Raw genomic sequence first — 18,018 nt, forward strand, 5'->3', positions numbered from 1 at the left:
TTCTAACGTAGCGTGGTTGGATTATTCATGTACACACATCACACCCGCTTAAGCGTGATAAATATGCATTAGATCAGAAACCGCAAGAACGTGGCAGAGTGATCGTCCACGCTTGAGCGGATCGATTAAAGAACACTCGATTTTGTTGAAAAGTGAAGAAATGTACAACGTGAGCATTGTTGGCTGGGAATGAGGCGAACCGCCCGAGTGAGTGAGCGCTCGCATTAGTGAGGAGAACGCGGAATATTAAAACGACAAAACACGTTAAGTACGTGCGTCACCGGGAGTTTGACGCCAAGTCAAATTTTGGGGCTTAAGGTCACAAATCAACTCTGAGGCTATGAGGGACGCCTTATGGACTCCGGATTAATTTCGAGTACACGTGGTGTTCTTTAACATGCACCTGAATGCAAGTGCACGAGCGTGTTTTTTTTTCCTTTTACCTCCCGTCTCAATCAGAATACGGCCGCCGTGGTCGGGAATTGAACCCGCGACCTCGAGCTCAGCAGCAGAGTGCCATACAGAGCCACCGCGGTGGGTGCGCGCATTGAGCGTGAATAAATTAGCGAACACGAGTGGCAGGAACGACATGCAAGAGAACACTAGAGCCTTGACTATAGACCGTGCACGAGAGTGACTTGGCGATTCTTGAGTTCTGTACCGGAGAGTGCGGCGACTACCGGAGTGCGCGAATAGGCTGGCGAGCGAGTGACTGACTGTGTGCGCAGGGTGGAACGAGACGGCATTCACGGGTCCGCTGCCCCTCGACAAGGATCACACGTCGCTGGTGCTGCCCATGGTGCTGCAGTTTCTGACTCCCGGCTTCGTCTCGTTCGTCGGGCTGGGCGCCGTGTCGGCTGCGGTCATGTCCTCATCGGACTCTTCCATCCTCAGCGCGGCCTCCATGTTCGCCAGAAACGTCTACAAGCTCATCTTCAGGCAAAATGCGAGTCTATTGACTTTTTGTTTTACATATAGTGTACAGCGGCGCTGTCGCTGCGTGTTAAATGTGAAGGTGCGTTCTTTATTTGTGCATGAAAAAGAGAATATTGCAGCCGTAGGCACTATTCAGCGACGTCAAGGCGCCAGTGAAATACGGAAAAATGAGATGTAGAATTTGGCATCTCGATGAAGCTCCGATGATTAATCTATTCACATTGAGAAAGGGAGACCAAAGGAAGCGCGGACCGGAAAAAGAAAGTTCGGCAATATAAAGCAGTGTGTCTGTGTGGCTCGCATCTTCCCACGTTACTGAGGTCTGCGGACTCGTGGCGGCCTAATTTTCCTTTCGGCGCTACCTTCAGGTTGAGCAGGGTGTTGTTCGTTCTCTTTAACTCCCCCTCCCTTCTTATTTTCCACCCCCATCCCGCCACCTTATAAAGAAACAAATAACCTTGCTGTGAAGTTATTATTATTATTTTTTTTTTGCACGTAGGACTGCAGTCTATTTCTAAATGAGCGTGCATTTATCAAAGTTGACATATAGCACACAGCTAGATACACATACATATATGAATATATGAAAAACCTGAATATTCGAAATAATCGAATATTTTTCTTATTCGAAGCGTATGCGATTCGAGAAATCCATATTCGGAAATTACCGAACATTCGAAGACGGCCAAATAACGGTAGAAACGGCGAATATTCTGACAGACGGAATAATTAAGCAAGTAACTAATTATATGCATGCTTCGCATTCTCCTAAGAACACGATTATTGACCGGGAACTTCGCATGACCAGCTCATTATTTGCATGCTCTGTTTCAGTCTATCTGCATGACGCCCGTGAGACACGATCAGTTTCAGTTTATTTTTACCAAGCTCTATTCTATGGCTCTTTCATAACCATATATGATGTCCTTTAGGGCTCTGTAACTAAAATCTGTATCCCAAATGTTTTACCTGGACAATTTTCAGATGTTTGGAAATTAAAAAGAAAAAAAATATACGTCCGAGGAGAGGGTTGCATCGTCATCGACGACTACCGCATGCGTTCCCGCTTTTCTCATGTAATCGCTGGCTCTTTGCTACCTGCTGCGCTGCTGCTCCGAGAAACAAACGCAAAACACGCTAACTTCGCCACTGAGCCCTTTGCAACTGTATCAGTGCTGATAAAGCCCTCGATCAAGCGTGCTCTCCAAGAACGGCATCAACTGCGGATGACGAGCCACCGAGCAAGCAAGAAAGGAAAGCCGGAAGAAGTCTCCTTTGGCGGCACTACACAAAACTCTCGCCGTCGACAGCTCGGTGCAAGTCGTGCGAACATGTTCTTCAAATGCCAACGGGAACAACCACTACTCTTCAATATCGCATGAAACAGCACCCTTTGTGCTGTTTCAAAAAAATGCCACCTCAAACGCTCCGTTGGAGAATCAACCGACACTAGATGGTATACTTCAGCAGAGACAGCCGTCATTGTCTCAGAAGAAAGAAAACGCACTTCACCAGGATGTGGCAGCCATAAATTTCTTCACTATTTCTGCCACATCAGTTCAAAGCGCCGGTCGAAGCAGCTGTACAGTCGTGCTACAGTCGGCCATCTCGAACAAAATTGTCGCGTGTGCCCTTCCCACGCCTGTACAACGACACAAGAGCAAAGGTACGACACGAGCTGCGAAAAACACTTGAACAAGGAACAAGCACTCTCGCTTTTACGAGCGATATCTGGACGTCGCGGGCCATCGAGGGTTTTGTAAGCCTGACGCGTCATTTTCCTGCGGTGAAGTTCGACATGAAAAAGTTCACTTTGAACACGCGACATATGCCGGAGAGTCACGTGGCTGTGAACAAAGCTGCATCATTGGAGCAGCTATGCACCGACTGGGAGATACCAGTCGACTGCGTGAAGTACATCGTGACGTACAGCGGCCGCAATATCCGAGCGGCTGCCAGGAGACTGCCTTGGCTCCAGCGAGCCTGCTTTGCGCACACACTGCACCTGGTGATCAGCAATGAAATGTCGTGTACTCCGGCAATCAACAGACTCTGCAAGAAGGCGAAAGCGATTGTAGGGCACTACAAGCATAGCCCTAGTGCACAGAAAGTACTGAACGATGTGCAGACGTAGCTGAACAAAGACGTGCTCCATGTTGGGCAGGATGTTGACACAAGATGGAACAGTCAGCACCTCATGCTCCCAAGGCTCCTTAAACTCTAAGAGTTCATCAGACTTGAGCTCACCACTGCGGACACGAGCGTAGACACCTTTAACTCTGCAGAGTGAAGAGATGCAGTGGAGTTTTTCGAGGCATTGAAGGCCTTATTTGACGCAACTGTGATCTTAAGTGCTGGAAAGTACCCCTCATTGTCATGTGAAATTCCAATTATTTTTGGAATGCTGGATTGCCTCCATGATTGCAAAGGCAACTCAGCGTTTGCTCAAAATCTCGGAAAATGTATCAAGACTCGTTTTGCTTAGTGCGAATTTGACGAAGTGGCCAGCCTGGCCATGTTTCTTGATCCGCGCTTTTAAGGACACAATTCATCAGGCGTCTGGTCAGATGATCAAGCTGAAAGACATTGTCACAAGGGAGCTCCACGCAGCTGGCGCAGAACCCAGTGAGGACACTGCTGTGCCAGCGTCAAATTCGTGTCCACTGGTGCTACACACTGTATAAAAACTTTTGGCAGTCTAGTGATGAACAAGGAGAATGCACATTTGGCATCTGCCTTAGAGAGAAAAGTTACAGACTATACAGGAAAGCTTCTTCTCGAAAGGGGCAAGGATCCGTGCAAGTAGTGGCGGTCCATTGGCCACTTCACGTATCCGCTTTTAAGTACACTCGCCTAGAAGTACTTCGCCATCCCTGCACCTCAGTTCCAAGTGAAAGTATTTTCTACCATTGGAAATATTGTCACAGTGCATACAGAGCGTTTACTTTCCGAACATGTTGAGCAGTTAATTTTCCTTCATGATACTCATTAACAAGTGCATAACTTGACTGAGGGCATTACCTGTCATTACCTGAGCGCATTATTGGTAATGAGTGTCTGTTTAACCTGCAGCAGCCTTTTAAAATGTAATATTATTTTTTAAAAGGGTATTAAAGCTATTGTTAGCACGTTTTGCATCTTTTTAATACTACATACATATCCGATATTCGATTCGATATTCGAAGACAGTTTTTTGTCTTATTCGTATTCGATTCGTATTCGAAAATTTCAATATTTGCAAACCCCTGATATTCAGGTTTTGCCAACGAAAGTGACTACCTAAGCGCACCCTCTCCTGCCCACCTTACAAGTACATATCTTGACGTGAAAACGAAACGAAATTTTGTCCCCTCCCCGCATTCTTTTTTTCTTTCTTAGAAAAAGCGCATTTTCCATGTTAGGTCAAGTTGTTTAGCTGACATATGCAGTGTGTTTCTCTATGGGAGCTAATTCCGCAAAGTTGTAGCTGTAACTGGCGAAAATTAGGTGCAACAATCATTAGTCTGCTGCCGAGCTGCGTGTCTGTCCAGTGCTCAGTAGAACTGAAAATTACACAAGTTGGTATATTGTATGTTGTACACGGTAAAAAAAAAAGAAGAAAAAAACACCACGAACAGCAAATACTCAGCAAGAGGCAGCGCTCATCCTGTCCGTTCCTGTTCTTCCGTCGTCTGCTGTTCGCGCTGTTTTCTTTCTTTTTTTTGTCACCTGTGTCTCCAATGTGACAAAGAACTGTTCAGTAGTGCTCTGTCGCAGTCGCGGCCCTTCTCGTGCACCCTGAGCACGCAGGGAAACAACGTCGGGATGTCGCCTATTTGCAGGCCTCCGAGCGGGAGGTGATCTGGGTGATGCGCGTGGCCATCCTATTTGTGGGCGCTATGGCTACCGCCATGGCACTGACCGTCAAGTCTATCTACGGTCTCTGGTACCTGTCCTCGGACCTCGTCTTCGTCATCCTCTTTCCGCAGCTCGTCTGCGTTGTCTACATAAAGCACCACTGCAACACGTACGGCTCCCTCGGCGCTTACATCATTGGCCTACTCCTTCGTGGATTAGGAGGCGAAGACATCATCGGTCTCCCAGCGGTCATCAGGTATGCGCAAACGAGAACATGGAACTACTTGCAGCGTTATGAGTGCGACGGGGTGCAGCAACCACGGAGAAGTTGACGTCAGGCATTTGATTCGTGAAGCTACTTCAGCAGCTTCACGAATCTGTAAGGGCACCTGTATTAGTTGGCCAAGAGGGGAGAGCTTGCAGGTTTTTATTTACTAATATATAGTATAATAAATTAGCGCAAATATGTCAGTTTCCATCAATAAGGGACGTTTCGTGTTATAGTGGTATTCAATACTTATAGGCGTACCGTGTATGATTCTTTTAGCAACGGCTGCTTCATGATATGCAAGTTGACCCGTTAGCTTCTTCACAAGGGAGAGAGTGCGAAGCGCCTGAAAAGTGCTCCTCGTACTGAGTAACGCACAGGTTAGCGGCTGTTTTATTTTAGTCAGAATGGCGGTAAGCAATCAATAACTAATTGGGCAGCGTCCCGACATGGCACCAGTCTCCCCCTCTTCATCCTGCTTATGTGAAGTTCAAGCTAAGTGGCGCGTCCTTTTGTGAAGTGAAACATATCGACCACAAATTTTGATGCCTGATAATTCTGCGGCACGAGATGGCATTTCCTTGTGATGCGCTAGTCTTCAACTGTCATAGGAACAAAAAACTCGAACTGTATAATCGAAAACCAAAGAAACCATTATTAACGACTCGTCTTTGTGAACGTAACACCTGGGGCAGAATTCACAAATATTTTTGTTCGCAAGTGCTGTTTTTCATTGGCTGATCGCCTTCGCTAATAATATGTCTACACCACTATTGGCTGGCACGAACGCGTTCAGCGTAAGAACGTTTTGTGAATACGGGCCCTGATAATTATTTTGTTCGCTGGTCAAATAATGCAGCTGCATTAATACTGTTTTTGTATCTACTATAGCTTCTTGTAAATGTTTTAAAGTCTGAAAGCATCCTGCATATATGCCTGCGAGCAAACTTTCTGCGTATGTAGACTACCCGTACAACACGATGTGCCCGTATTCCTGCCCAGGTACCCATTCTACGACGAAAATGACGGCCAGCTTTTCCCGTTCCGTACGCTTGCCATGCTGACCAGCCTGGCGAGCATCCTCTCCATCTCGGCGCTAACACGCTGGCTCTTCGAGAGCGGCACCCTGCCGGCGCGGTTCGACGTATTCCACTGTGTCGTCAACATTCCGGAGGACATCATGAAGGTACAGGAGCCCCACGAGGGCGAGATGACGGTGCTCAACGCGGGCGGCCTCGTCAAGAGCTACCAGACCGAAATGAACGGCCGTGTCAACCCGGCGCTAAACCTGCACCCCGAGGAAGACGTCGAGGGGTTCCAGGTCAAGCCATCCGCTGCTGTTGGAGCCGACCCGCTGTCTCCTTTTGGCGGCGGGCCACTCTCCACCACTGCAGCGCAGCCGCCGCCGCTCGGCGACAGGGGTAACGCGCTCTCATCTGAAGACACTACCAAGCTCTAGGCTTGGCAGGGGTTCGGACGAGCCCCGGAGACGCACGGGTCCCATAGTTCGCCCCGCTTCGGGCGGCCCCCCTGTCGCCCGGTCCTTCTCCTATGTCCACTGGCGCGCGTGAGCCGGCCCCCTACTCTCCGACCACGTCCCCCGTGTCTCGCCCGTGTTTCTCGTGTGTGTGCGTGTTTGTCCTGTCCGCGCCACTCGCCGTTTGGCGTACGCGGTGGTATGGAGCTGCGCTCAGTCGCTTCGACGCCGGTAGCAAACGAGTGGGAGAAGGGCATAACGCCCAATATTACCGCGCAAGCCGTTCTCTCGCTGAAAATGGCGAATCGTATTACCGTCATTTTTTGTGCATCTACAGACAGCAAGAGAATGCGTGGCAGAGTTGCCTATGGGAATGGAAGTGGCGTAAAACAATCACTTTGGAAGGGAATGGAGCGGTGCACTACTGCAGGTACTTGCGTTTAAAAGGAATGGAAACGCGATTTATATTTAATGTTCCTGGGCGTTCCGCTGCCGTAAGTCACCAAGCTGTCCTTCTCAGGTCAGCGCAGTATCCGAAAAGACTGGAAACACTGATCGGCCCTGCGCTCGTGAACGATCCAAGCGAAGTCGACCCGACAGTCCTCTGTCAGGGACTTCGATGCCAAGCTACGGTGGCTGTATGTGGCATGGCGGGCATTGGAATAGTTCGGTTCATTTACCGAATGAATGTTGGCATAACGAATGCAGATACATTCTGGCAAACTACTTACTGAACTAGCGGTATTTTTACAAGTCCGCAATCAGCAATAGTTTAGTGTTCGCCTAATGTTCTTAAGAAATACGTTTCATTATAGACTGCTGAGAAGGATCATCATGCGAAAACAGTACTGAAATACCTGTGACAGGGCCAGTGAAAACACGTTCTCTCGAGCCAAACATTCGCCGCGCTATCTGCTTTAGAACATACACAGTGTTATGACCGAAACCATTGCGGGGCCGCGAAATTTATCAAATAGATACGCATAAGACAAGCCTACATTCTGTGCTTGCTTATGTGTCCCACTGTACGCTGGTGTTTGAGCGACCAGCGATTATAACTGGCTATTACAAATAGGAACGATTGTACCGTTCTTGCTAAAACTTTAAGAATACAACAATAATATTAGGTCACGTGCAGCCTTGCAGTCGCTGTTTCCAGCTGACAAGATTTGATGTACTGAATACTTCGTATCGTATAGAATTTCTCCCCCTCTACTGGTTGAATGCCACCTGGTTGCCGCCTGAATGGTATACTTTACGCCTCGCAGACTTCAGTGGCGTCCGAACGCGGAGTTAAGCGCCCCATCTTGCGTCCAGCATTGAAGTCTGCGTGTTTATTTTGATAGCCAGAACTCGTGCAGCTCAGCGAAGGGGCCCATTCGTGTTAAGTATAAATTCTCGTCGGGGTAAAATGTGGAATTCCAAGCTAATCGCTTTATGCGAAACAAGTGTAAAGCGTTGTCTTGTGAGGACCCATGGACGAATTTTATCATTCCGTAGTTACAAGAATTCGAGCATGATACTACCTTTGCTGCGCCTCAGCTGCCCACTAGAAGCGAAATGAACCCAGCAGCGAGAGCTCATGTATTCTGTCTGAGTCAAAGGGACCACTTCCACGCTAAGTGTGACCATTATTGGTTTCCAAATAATCAAATTCGGCTCAAATGACCGACACACAGCGTGCTGCTCTTGTTGGTGCATACTACATCGCAGTGAAAGGGTGAAGCACATTCCATAGGAGCAGCGTTTGTCCTCATGTGTTTTATTGTGAAGTGTCTTCCTTTCGCGCTCCTCTCTTCCACTCTGCTCGTATCACGCACTAACTCGGCACGCTGTGATCATTGGTGCGACATGAAGGCGCACACACGATGTTAGCAGAGCAAAAGGTGGGCCCCTTTCCTGTGCTTATCGGGAGACAGCCACAAAAGTGCAGCTCGTGTCCCAACCTCGGGAGGTGCCCGTTGACCGAACGCGCTAATTTTCACGTTTGAATCGTTGAGAGGCAAAATTACAGCCATTGCCGGCAACGCTAGAAGACGAGAGGTTACATTTGTTCCGCGTTTTCGGCTGTACAAGCCTAAAGCGCTGAAAGGCGATAGCTATCGCCGACAGTGTTCCACCTGTCTACACTAACCGGAGAGAAGCATGCTGCACCAAATGTTATAACGGGAAACGTATTTCCTTTTATCATCTCTCATTCTCCTGTGCAAGCGATGTGCACTCCCGGCTCCTACACATCCGGCGCGCAACAGGGTGGCTTCTATAGAGTATTGACATCTGTGAGACGCACCGCGAGTTCGTTGTGTCAAACAGACATGTTGTGACAATCACGTTATGCAGCGCGCGAGCATAGAGCCGTCGGTATTTTTTGGGAAAGTTTATTGCGGGGAGCTATCCCCCTTACTCGTTGTGGTCGATAACTCAATGTTGTAAGCGCGATGACAATCAAGTTTATAGTGCACTGTGATCGTGGTACCTTTCGTTGGAGTGATATATACGCACTTTTTCTTCAGTGACAATCAATAGCCATGGACGTGGTGACAATGTGAGCCACGTGCAAAGGCCTGACCGCACAGGGTCTCGACAATCCTGCTATACTGTATACAGCAGCAAAGCATTTACGATGAACTCGAGGAACGCCATCGCGGCACGCAGCTGCGTGGTGAGATCGAAAGCTGCCTGTCTTGGTGATCACGGTGAAACTTGGGATGCTATACACGATATACGCAACGTAGGTGAATGTGCTATTTTCTGACCTCATGCTTGAATTAACAGCGCAGTTGGAAATGGGAGCGCTTGGCGCAGATAAAATGAAGCGTGTATATATTACAAGCCACCCTATTCTGACCGCAAATTCGGAAGCTCGGGCGACGTTAACTTCAGGTACATGCAGCATGCATGCTACGCTTACGAATGCGTTCCAGCTAGCATGAACTTATTAAAACAAACAGACAAACAAACAAACAAACAAACAAAAAGAGAGCTGCAGTGGTCATGTAAACGCTAACAAATGCTGAATTATGTTGCAAGCGACGAGGTTCACGTGTCAAGTTCTGTCCGAGGGATAGTAAACATTACAGGACAAAAATAAATAAATAATGGGGGGGAGGAGGGTCAAGTACGCGGCTGATTTCGACCGTGGTACCTGAGGTCGCGATGAGCTCATTTGCCTACCTTGTGTTGTTCAAGAATCAAAGAGTGCCACTCTTTACAACGCGGCAAACATTCGATCGCGCTGTTTGTTTCGTCGTGACAAGGCATTTCTGCGAAATTCTCCATTTGTTGCATGCCCACGCATTTTCGTTATGCGACTTGTTGAGCAGTGCATGATTATTCCATTTCTTGAACATATCGTTTCACACTTCGCACACATCTTCGGACGCGAAAAAAAAAGTTATATTTATCGCATTGCCCTCTAGCGTGCTCTGTTCAGCTGTTTGGATGTGTTAGTTGCACGCGCAAACCAATGTGTTGCAGGTGCTGCGAATAACTTATATATATGTACATATGTATTATTTATCGTCACTGCTTTGTGAACCTGTTAGAGACTTGATTGCTGAGCAATATTTTCGCATATTGACAGAGCCCTCGTACTTATACACTTTGTTCAAGGATGCACTCACTTCTAGCGGAATCCTTGCTTGGACTGTGAGAAGGCAAGAATGACTGTTCCCACGGTGTTTCAAGACAAAACATATCTAGGCAGTAGCAGGCTAGGCGTTGGTGGATGTTAATGCTTGACGTATCTATAGGCGTTATTTTACAATTTTTCCGTCATCACTGTAAGCCCTGCTCCAACGGTATTGTTATTTCGTTGTGTCATTGTAAGCCGCGTCAGGTGTTGCCTGTTGTAGACCTCTAGCTGTTGACAATCAAGCCACATCGTGTATTATGACATCGCACCAAAGAAATTGCGACGATGTGTGCAGCCATGTTTTGAGATATTTAAGTGCAATTATGTGCCCGTACGTAACGTTAAGATCAAGTTGAAGGGGCACAGGATGGTTGAAGTTACGTCTGGCTCTCGGCGCGAGTGCTTGCAGATAGTACGGACCGTTGTTAGCCTGTCTATCGGCGAAGCTTAGCGCTAATTTCGGAAGCCGGAGCTACGCAGGTTATAGTTCAGAATAAGCGTGGCGCTGGGAATCCGACAAATAAACGGGTCAGTTTGAAGGTGGTCCCATCCGGTGCGGCATACTATACACGGTGGGAGCAAATTATTGAATGCGCTTTCGCCAAATGCAGCCGCACAGTGAGAAGAAACGAAATTTCGTGCTACGGCTAACGTGAACGGTGTGTTGCCGGAGTAGCGTAAAAGTATTGCTGCATTTAAGTTACAGTGGGAAGCCTACCGCTGAAGTTCACCAATGTTTTTGTTGTTTCTATTGCTTTTAAATGTAAATCGAAACGACAAAGTTAAATTTATCGCACGCGTTACCAAAGCTGTCCGAGATTTGCCCATTCTCGAGTATTCACCGGCCGCTAATTTGTGTATTTTCTCTGCATTACGCAATAAGAACGGGCATTGGCTGTTTTTTTTTTTTTTTCTATTCCACCCAAATGAAGCAATCGACGCCACATTCGACCAACTCGACGCGAACACGTCATGGCCTGTCGTAGTGACAGTGCAACTCGTTAGAATTAAGATGTTACTTGGCTAGTTACTCCGCATTTAAAAGTTTACGCGAAGTTTTACTGTTTTGATGTACTCCAGCTTCGCGTTTACGTCCAAGCCCAGCTGCCGTAGGAGTCATATACCAGACCTCGTGGGTGCCATTTTCGAAACGTTTGAGCAATAGGCACCCTGCAGCCCACTGCCCTTCGTGATGCTTAAGGGTTTCCGTTTTATAGTATACAAATTCAATTCATTTGAAATTGTAACGGAGTTTAATCCCATTATCAAATGCTCCCATCGCAGCTGAGCTAGCACGGCGCTTGTTTACCGTATGCCAGGACGACGCGCAGTTTACCTGCAAGTTCTCGCATGCTCATGAATATATCAAAAATTGTGAGGTTATTTACACGTGCATGCACCTACATCAGACCATAAAAAAATAAAGTTATCTTGTTTTACTGATGGTAGGTATTATGTTGAGAGTAGCCCCAGGCTTTCTTTTTTACTTTGTTTCTTTCGGTTGTTTCGCCTATTATTCGTATTATTCCCGCTTTGTATTATTCTGTCGTCGTGAGTAAAGTGTCTGACAAACAGCGAGTACGCCAGATTTCCTAGTTACCAAAGAAACCATTTTTTTTTTCATTTCATTCCCCCCTGATCGCTGCAACCATAACGCCACGTTCGCTCGTGGCAGGAGACATAATGGAACAAAAAAGATGAAATCACCTTTATCCTTTTCTGGACTTTCTAATGTCCAAATTGGTTGCCCGCTCGTGGGCTGCATTTTATTTTGCGCAGATTACGGCATTAGTGCAATTTGTATTCCACCGTGCTGTCTTCCCAGGAGTCTATAAATACGTGCAAGCTGCTGATTTAACAATTTGTGGCAAACAGATTCGTGCGTAAGATGTAAAAGATTACAGCTTGACTATGACGTTGCGGGAACACTTAACTGGATGGAGACGGACACGCTTGACTCAAATCAAGGATCACATCATTTTCTTCGAAATTATTACAGTCGCATATCAGCTTCTTATTTTTCAATTTTATTTTTCATTTTTGTTTTTGTTATTTAGTTCGTGCACACCGTTGGCATCTTTTAACAAAGAGCTCGGGGCTTGTGAAAACCTTTGTGCCAGCAGTCGGGTTGCTTACATCGCGTAATGACGAGCCCAAGTGTCCATGTTTACCGTGCTCCCGCACAGGAGGATATGTTCCCTCTCTCTCTTCTGCTGACGTGACAAGCATAATAGTGTGCTTAACCTGGAGCTGCTGGCAATGCTAGAGATTGCCCGGGAGGAGGGGCGAGGAGGCGGGAGGGGGAATCGTATTTTGTTGTCTTTAGCCTTGCTCGGACAAGGAGAGCACAATGCGCGCCTGCTAACGAAATGCGCAGACAGCAATATCAATCAACCTTGACAATCATGTCTTAGATCTGTGTGCGTGTGTATGCGTGTACGTGTTATTCAGATAATGTGACAGTCATGTTTCATCGTGCAAAGGGTTTACTTGCGAAGTTGTTGAAAAATGCCGTGAGCATCCGACCGAAGATGCAACGAGGTAAACAATAAAGAGAGATGTATTAGTGTGTGATACGATCAGCGGTGTCTGTGTCCCTCCTTTTGTCATCAACACGCCGCGCGCACCAAGCGCCTTGTACGCGAGGCTGCGCCAAAGGCACTGCGAATGCAGGGCCTGTCGAATGCAATGCAGAAATTTGAGCCACAAGTATACAGTCTTTCATTAATAAGAGTCTGAAGGAGAAGCTGGCGCCTTGAAAGGTGCAGGCTACGCATCGTCGCAGGGCAACTGAAAAAAAAAAGTAAAAAGCGCAATGAAGAACACTGAATACAGCCTTAGAGCACAAACTTTCCTGAACTATGTTGCACTTGTTCGCTGTTACTGAATGCGCATGCCGCGCCTTTCAGGTGCGGCACGTGTCTGAAGTGAGCTTTGGGTGCTCGCGAAAAAAAAAAAATCAGACGTGTGAGTGAGTGAGTGTAACAACTTTATTTGGTCCACTATAGACGTAAGCAAACTCCTCGTCACCTGGCTAGGCCCACTCGGGGACCATCAGGTGAAACCTGACGGCCCTCTCCTGAGCCCTCTGGACTGCCAGGATTTGAGAGGTCTGATCCTGGGCCCTAATTAGCTTGGTAAAATTTCATTCGGAGTTCTGCGCCCACTCTAACTTAACTCACAGCGCGTGTGCTGCATTTAGGTTGTCGAACTCAATATTAAGCAGCCGTTCAATTAATGAGCTCACAGATGCACGCAAACAAGTTTGAGCGGAAGTGAATCGAGCGAGATGAGCAGTGACCTCGTCGGCAAGTGGAATATCCTTCAAGACGTTTGTCCTGCTGGAGCACTTATAGGATAGTGCTCGAACGTTTGTGGTTCCGATTAGCTCTCGAAAATTCACTATTCCACAATTCTCCTGAACCTGGGGTCAGACATGGATCGCAGTCTAGCCTCCTCTCACAAACCTTCATTCGTGCTTACGGTAGTATACATACATACATACATACATACATACATACATACATACATACATACATACATACATACATACATACATACATACATACATACATACATACATACATACATACATACATACATACATACATACATACATACATACATACATACATACATACATACATACATACATACATACATACATACATACATACATACATACATACATACATACATACATACATACATACATACATACATACATACATACATACATACATACATACATACATACATACATACATACATACATACATACATACATACATACATACCAGATGATGTGTAGGACGTTCTGTGCCTTCCGAGCCACCTGAAAATGCCAACAGCCCTGAATAGAATTGAGTGGGCGTAGCATGCCTTTAGTGTGCGGCACCACGAACAACACGTCGATGACGTGGGTACCGCCGAGGTTCTCGAGCGGACCGCGCGCTAGGTACGATGTGTCTATAGCCGGTTCCCGCACGATTTGCATGCGGGATCGTGCTGATACCCTATGTACAGATTTTTGTAGGCGCATGTGGCACCCGTCATATCTGCGTTGTGTTCAGTTGAGCTGATCTGTTGGGGTCATTGCAACACTCTCGCTACCAGGGGTTTCAGCAAACCGTTACGACAGGCATTTTAAAGACGACTTAAGAGCGCAACACAATTGCGGCCTTTTCAATGTCGTAGACGGGCTTGAAGTGAGATTTTATTGTTCAAATAAAGTTTGCTCGAAAGGTGAAGACGAGAGAGAGAGACCACTTTAGACGTTCTTACCCGAAAAAGAAAGAAAAAAGAAAAGGCTTACAAGAAAAGGCAGAGAAACTACATGAGGTCGACACTTGCGAAACTTAAGAGCTTAAGACTTCGCCTGAGGCCACATGTCCCACACGAGAGGTGCTTGAAAGAACGCAGGAGCACTCACCTTTTATCATCAGTATACGAACACGTTTTCCAGCGATTATTTAAGAAGGTGTAATGGTCTATGTAAAACCAACATACCAAAACGAAGAAAACTGATCTGCTCAGCAATTCGTGGGCCTTACGTAAGTGTCGCCCCATATTTCTCGGCAGCGTCTCGGGGAAAACAATTGACCTCATCCTGTGAGACCAACTGACAAAAGACCTTTAAAAAAATGTAACAAGGAGAAAAGCTGCTACCGCGCCATATGCTATACGCCCTGCCGTATACGTTTCAAATTGTGTCCTTGAGGCGCAATTCCAAACACTTGACTGGCGGTCTCCAGCGGTCAACTTTTCGATAAGTGGAGAATTCATTGCTCGTACTTCGTGGCGTGATGCGAGTAAAAGTCGCTTCTGTTCTCGCAATTTTTCTCTCTACACGTTTTTTTTTCTTATTCTCGAACTGTTCGAACCACTAAACATAAATTCTGCCTCACGTCACCTTAATGTGGTATAAAAGGTGAAAATTGTCTTTTGCAAGAGGCCTGCATCAATGAGAAATAACTGTACAAAGCTACGTTACCCGAAATAGGTACGAATGACATCTGATGATATCATTCATACCAATGGTGACTGCTGTTAACAGCAACTCAATCAATCATTGGATCAATGAGCTGATGAAAGGAAGCATACATAATGTAATTCTGCACAAACAGGCGTCCCTCCCCGCATAAAAATCAAATAAATAACCCCCCCCCCCCACCCACACACACACTTTAGCTGCACCACATTTTTAAATAATGCCTGTAGAAGATAGCGCATTTCTAACCGTTGATCTAAATTCCTCGAAGAAGCGGCTATTTCTTCAACGAGAAATCAAAACGCTTAATTGAAGAATTCATATAATTACGCGAACTAACCTGTTCTATTTAATTACTTTACCGGACGTATTTCAATCTACGAATTCTACGAATCTACGAATGCGCCTGTCAGTTGGCAAGGTACTAGGAACGAATTCTCAGGACTGCATCACTTTCAAGATATTATTCTTCGAAGTGTAAGGCGAAATGCATTGGCGCTCCGCTCCAGTCACATTTTTGTAAAGAAAACGCTGTTCTATGCATTGATCACAACAGTAACTGGAACACCAATTCATCTGGTCGGACACTTTGAAAATTCATATGTCGAAGCTGGTGCAGTCATGAGATTTCTTTCCAAGTGGATACGCCTTACAAGGTAACTAGCTACAATTCGTAGGTTAAAATGTTTGCGGTAAAGTAATTAAATACAAAGTTAATTAGCGGAATTATGTTCAATATTCAATTAAGCGTTTCGATTTCTCGTAGAAGGAATGGCCACCTCATCGAGTAATTTACATCAAGGATTAGAATTGTGCTATCTGCAACAATCAATTTTAAATCTTGGTGCACCTAAAAAACACCACCACATGTATACATATATATATATATATATATATATATATATATATATATATATATATATATATATATATATATATATATATATATTGTAATGGAGAAACAGAGACAACACCCGTACACCGAGCTGGCTGTTCTATTCTACCTCGTCTTCTCCTTCCTCACGCTCCCTGAGCGAGCAGCCCTGCCCGAGCTCTGCTCGGTCTTCTTCATACTCGGCCACGCTGCGACTGGTGCGCCGCTGAAAAACAAAAACACATCGCAGCACCTTAAGTTTGCCGACGGACGCAGTTCTTCATTCGCGACACATGCACGGGAAGTTTGTTTCACTTTCTCTTGTCCGCGTACGAGTCGTATGCCGAGGACCGCGCACGCCAGACGTTCTCGCCCACGCGTGCGGTTATAATGGAGGGTCCTTCGAACTTTTCGCCTAATCTCTTTGAATACGACGGTGCACATCGTTGCACCCACAACTCGTCGCCGATATTGTATTCCGGTGGCAGACGGCGGCGGCGGTCGTAGTAACGTTTTTGCGCCTGTTGGGCATGCACAATCCTCTTGCGCGCCTCTGTTCGGATGTTCCGGCAAAGCGCCTGACGTGAAATGGAACGTCACACTTTTACAGGCGCGTCCAAGGTGAGTGCAGCGCCCAGCGATGGAAGTTGGCCGTACACAATCTCGTAAGGGGAGGTGCCGGTGGAGCTCTGTAATGTCGTGTTAATTGCGTATGCAGCAGTTTGAAAGTGCTCTGCCCAATCGGCTTCGTTTGGCTTGTTGTTTCTACATTATTGTGCGAGTAGATCTTGGATAGTCTGGTTCGGCTTCTCTTTCAGACCGTTATCTTGGGGGTGGTACGCTGACGTGAAGTGGTGCTCAACTCCAGCTAGTTCTAAATAAGTGCGGAGTTTGCGGCTGCGCAACGTGCTCGACCTGTCGGAGATGAGCTTCTTAGGGAGGCCGTGTCTCCGTTCGAAGCGGTCTCATAGGAACTTTTTGACACAGCTGGCGGCAAGCAAAGGCATGGCAGTGACTTCTATGAACTTTGACAATTGGTTCACAGCGAGTACAATATATCGGTTGCCCGTTCTTAGAAAAGGCCCGATGTGCTCTATTCCCACAGAGTAGAAAACTTCCTCAGTGGGTCCGATAGGGGTCAGGAATCCACCTTGACACCCGGAACGCCGTTTGTGCTGTTTGCGCACCTCACAGCCTGCGACACACGAACGCACATTTCTGTTCATTCTCGGCCACCAAAAGAGCTCCTATGCCTTGTGAAAGGTGGCTCGATATCCGATGTGGCCTCCTTCGGGTGTATCACGAATGACAAGCAATATGCTTGAGCGTCTGCCACCGGAATACAATATAGGCGAAGAGCTGTGGGTGCAACGAGGTGCACCGACATAAGGAAAGAGTTTAGGCGCAAAGTTCGAAGGGCCCTTCATTATAACCGCACGCGTGGGCGAGAACGCTTGGCGTGTGCGGTCCTCGGCATCTGACTCGCACGCGGACAAGAGAAAGCGAAACAAATTGCCCGTGCATGTGTCGTGAATGAATAACGGTGCCTGTCGGCAAACCTAAAGTGCTGCGATGTGTTTTTCTTTCGGTGGCACACCAGTCGATCGTAGCGTGGCCGCCTCGAATGGAGACACCACCTCCCTAAGAAGCTCATCTCCGACAGGTCGACCACGTTCCGCAGGCGCGAACTCTGCACCTAATTACAACTAGCTGGAGTTGAGCACCACTTCGCATCAGCGTATCATCCACAAGCTAATGGTCTGACCAGAAGGTGGCGTTCGTCTTTTTTATTGACCCAATGACGACGATACAAGGTACGTACCTTCGCTCAAAATAAACTTGGAATTGCGCCCCGTGTCTGTTCGGGAATTCATAATCGGCACTAAGTCTCTGTCGATACGCTGGGCCTTCGAAATGTCTTGCTGGGAGAACATGAGCCCGCCTTCTTGGTTTTGTGGGGAACCTTCCTCAATGGGGTTTCGCGACAGAGCGCCCGCAACCT

General features: G+C 46.9%; 1 protein-coding gene across 3 annotated transcripts in view; it reads left to right on the plus strand.

The window, feature by feature from the left end:
* The window catches only part of LOC135920470 (high-affinity choline transporter 1-like), an 81,924-nt gene extending 69,190 nt beyond the window's left edge, over positions 1-12,734 (plus strand). For all 3 annotated transcript variants that reach the window (XM_065454725.2, XM_065454726.2, XM_065454727.2), the window contains 3 exons: positions 729-946; positions 4,758-5,029; positions 6,044-12,734. In XM_065454725.2, coding sequence (XP_065310797.1) covers positions 729-946; positions 4,758-5,029; positions 6,044-6,500 — 947 coding nt within the window. In that variant the 3' untranslated portion in view covers positions 6,501-12,734. The remainder of the gene's footprint in view (positions 1-728; positions 947-4,757; positions 5,030-6,043) is intronic.
* Positions 12,735-18,018: the final 5,284 nt, after the last annotated feature.

Source organism: Dermacentor albipictus, chromosome 1, assembly GCF_038994185.2.
Source record: "Dermacentor albipictus isolate Rhodes 1998 colony chromosome 1, USDA_Dalb.pri_finalv2, whole genome shotgun sequence".
Classification (NCBI taxonomy): Eukaryota; Metazoa; Arthropoda; class Arachnida; order Ixodida; family Ixodidae; genus Dermacentor; species Dermacentor albipictus.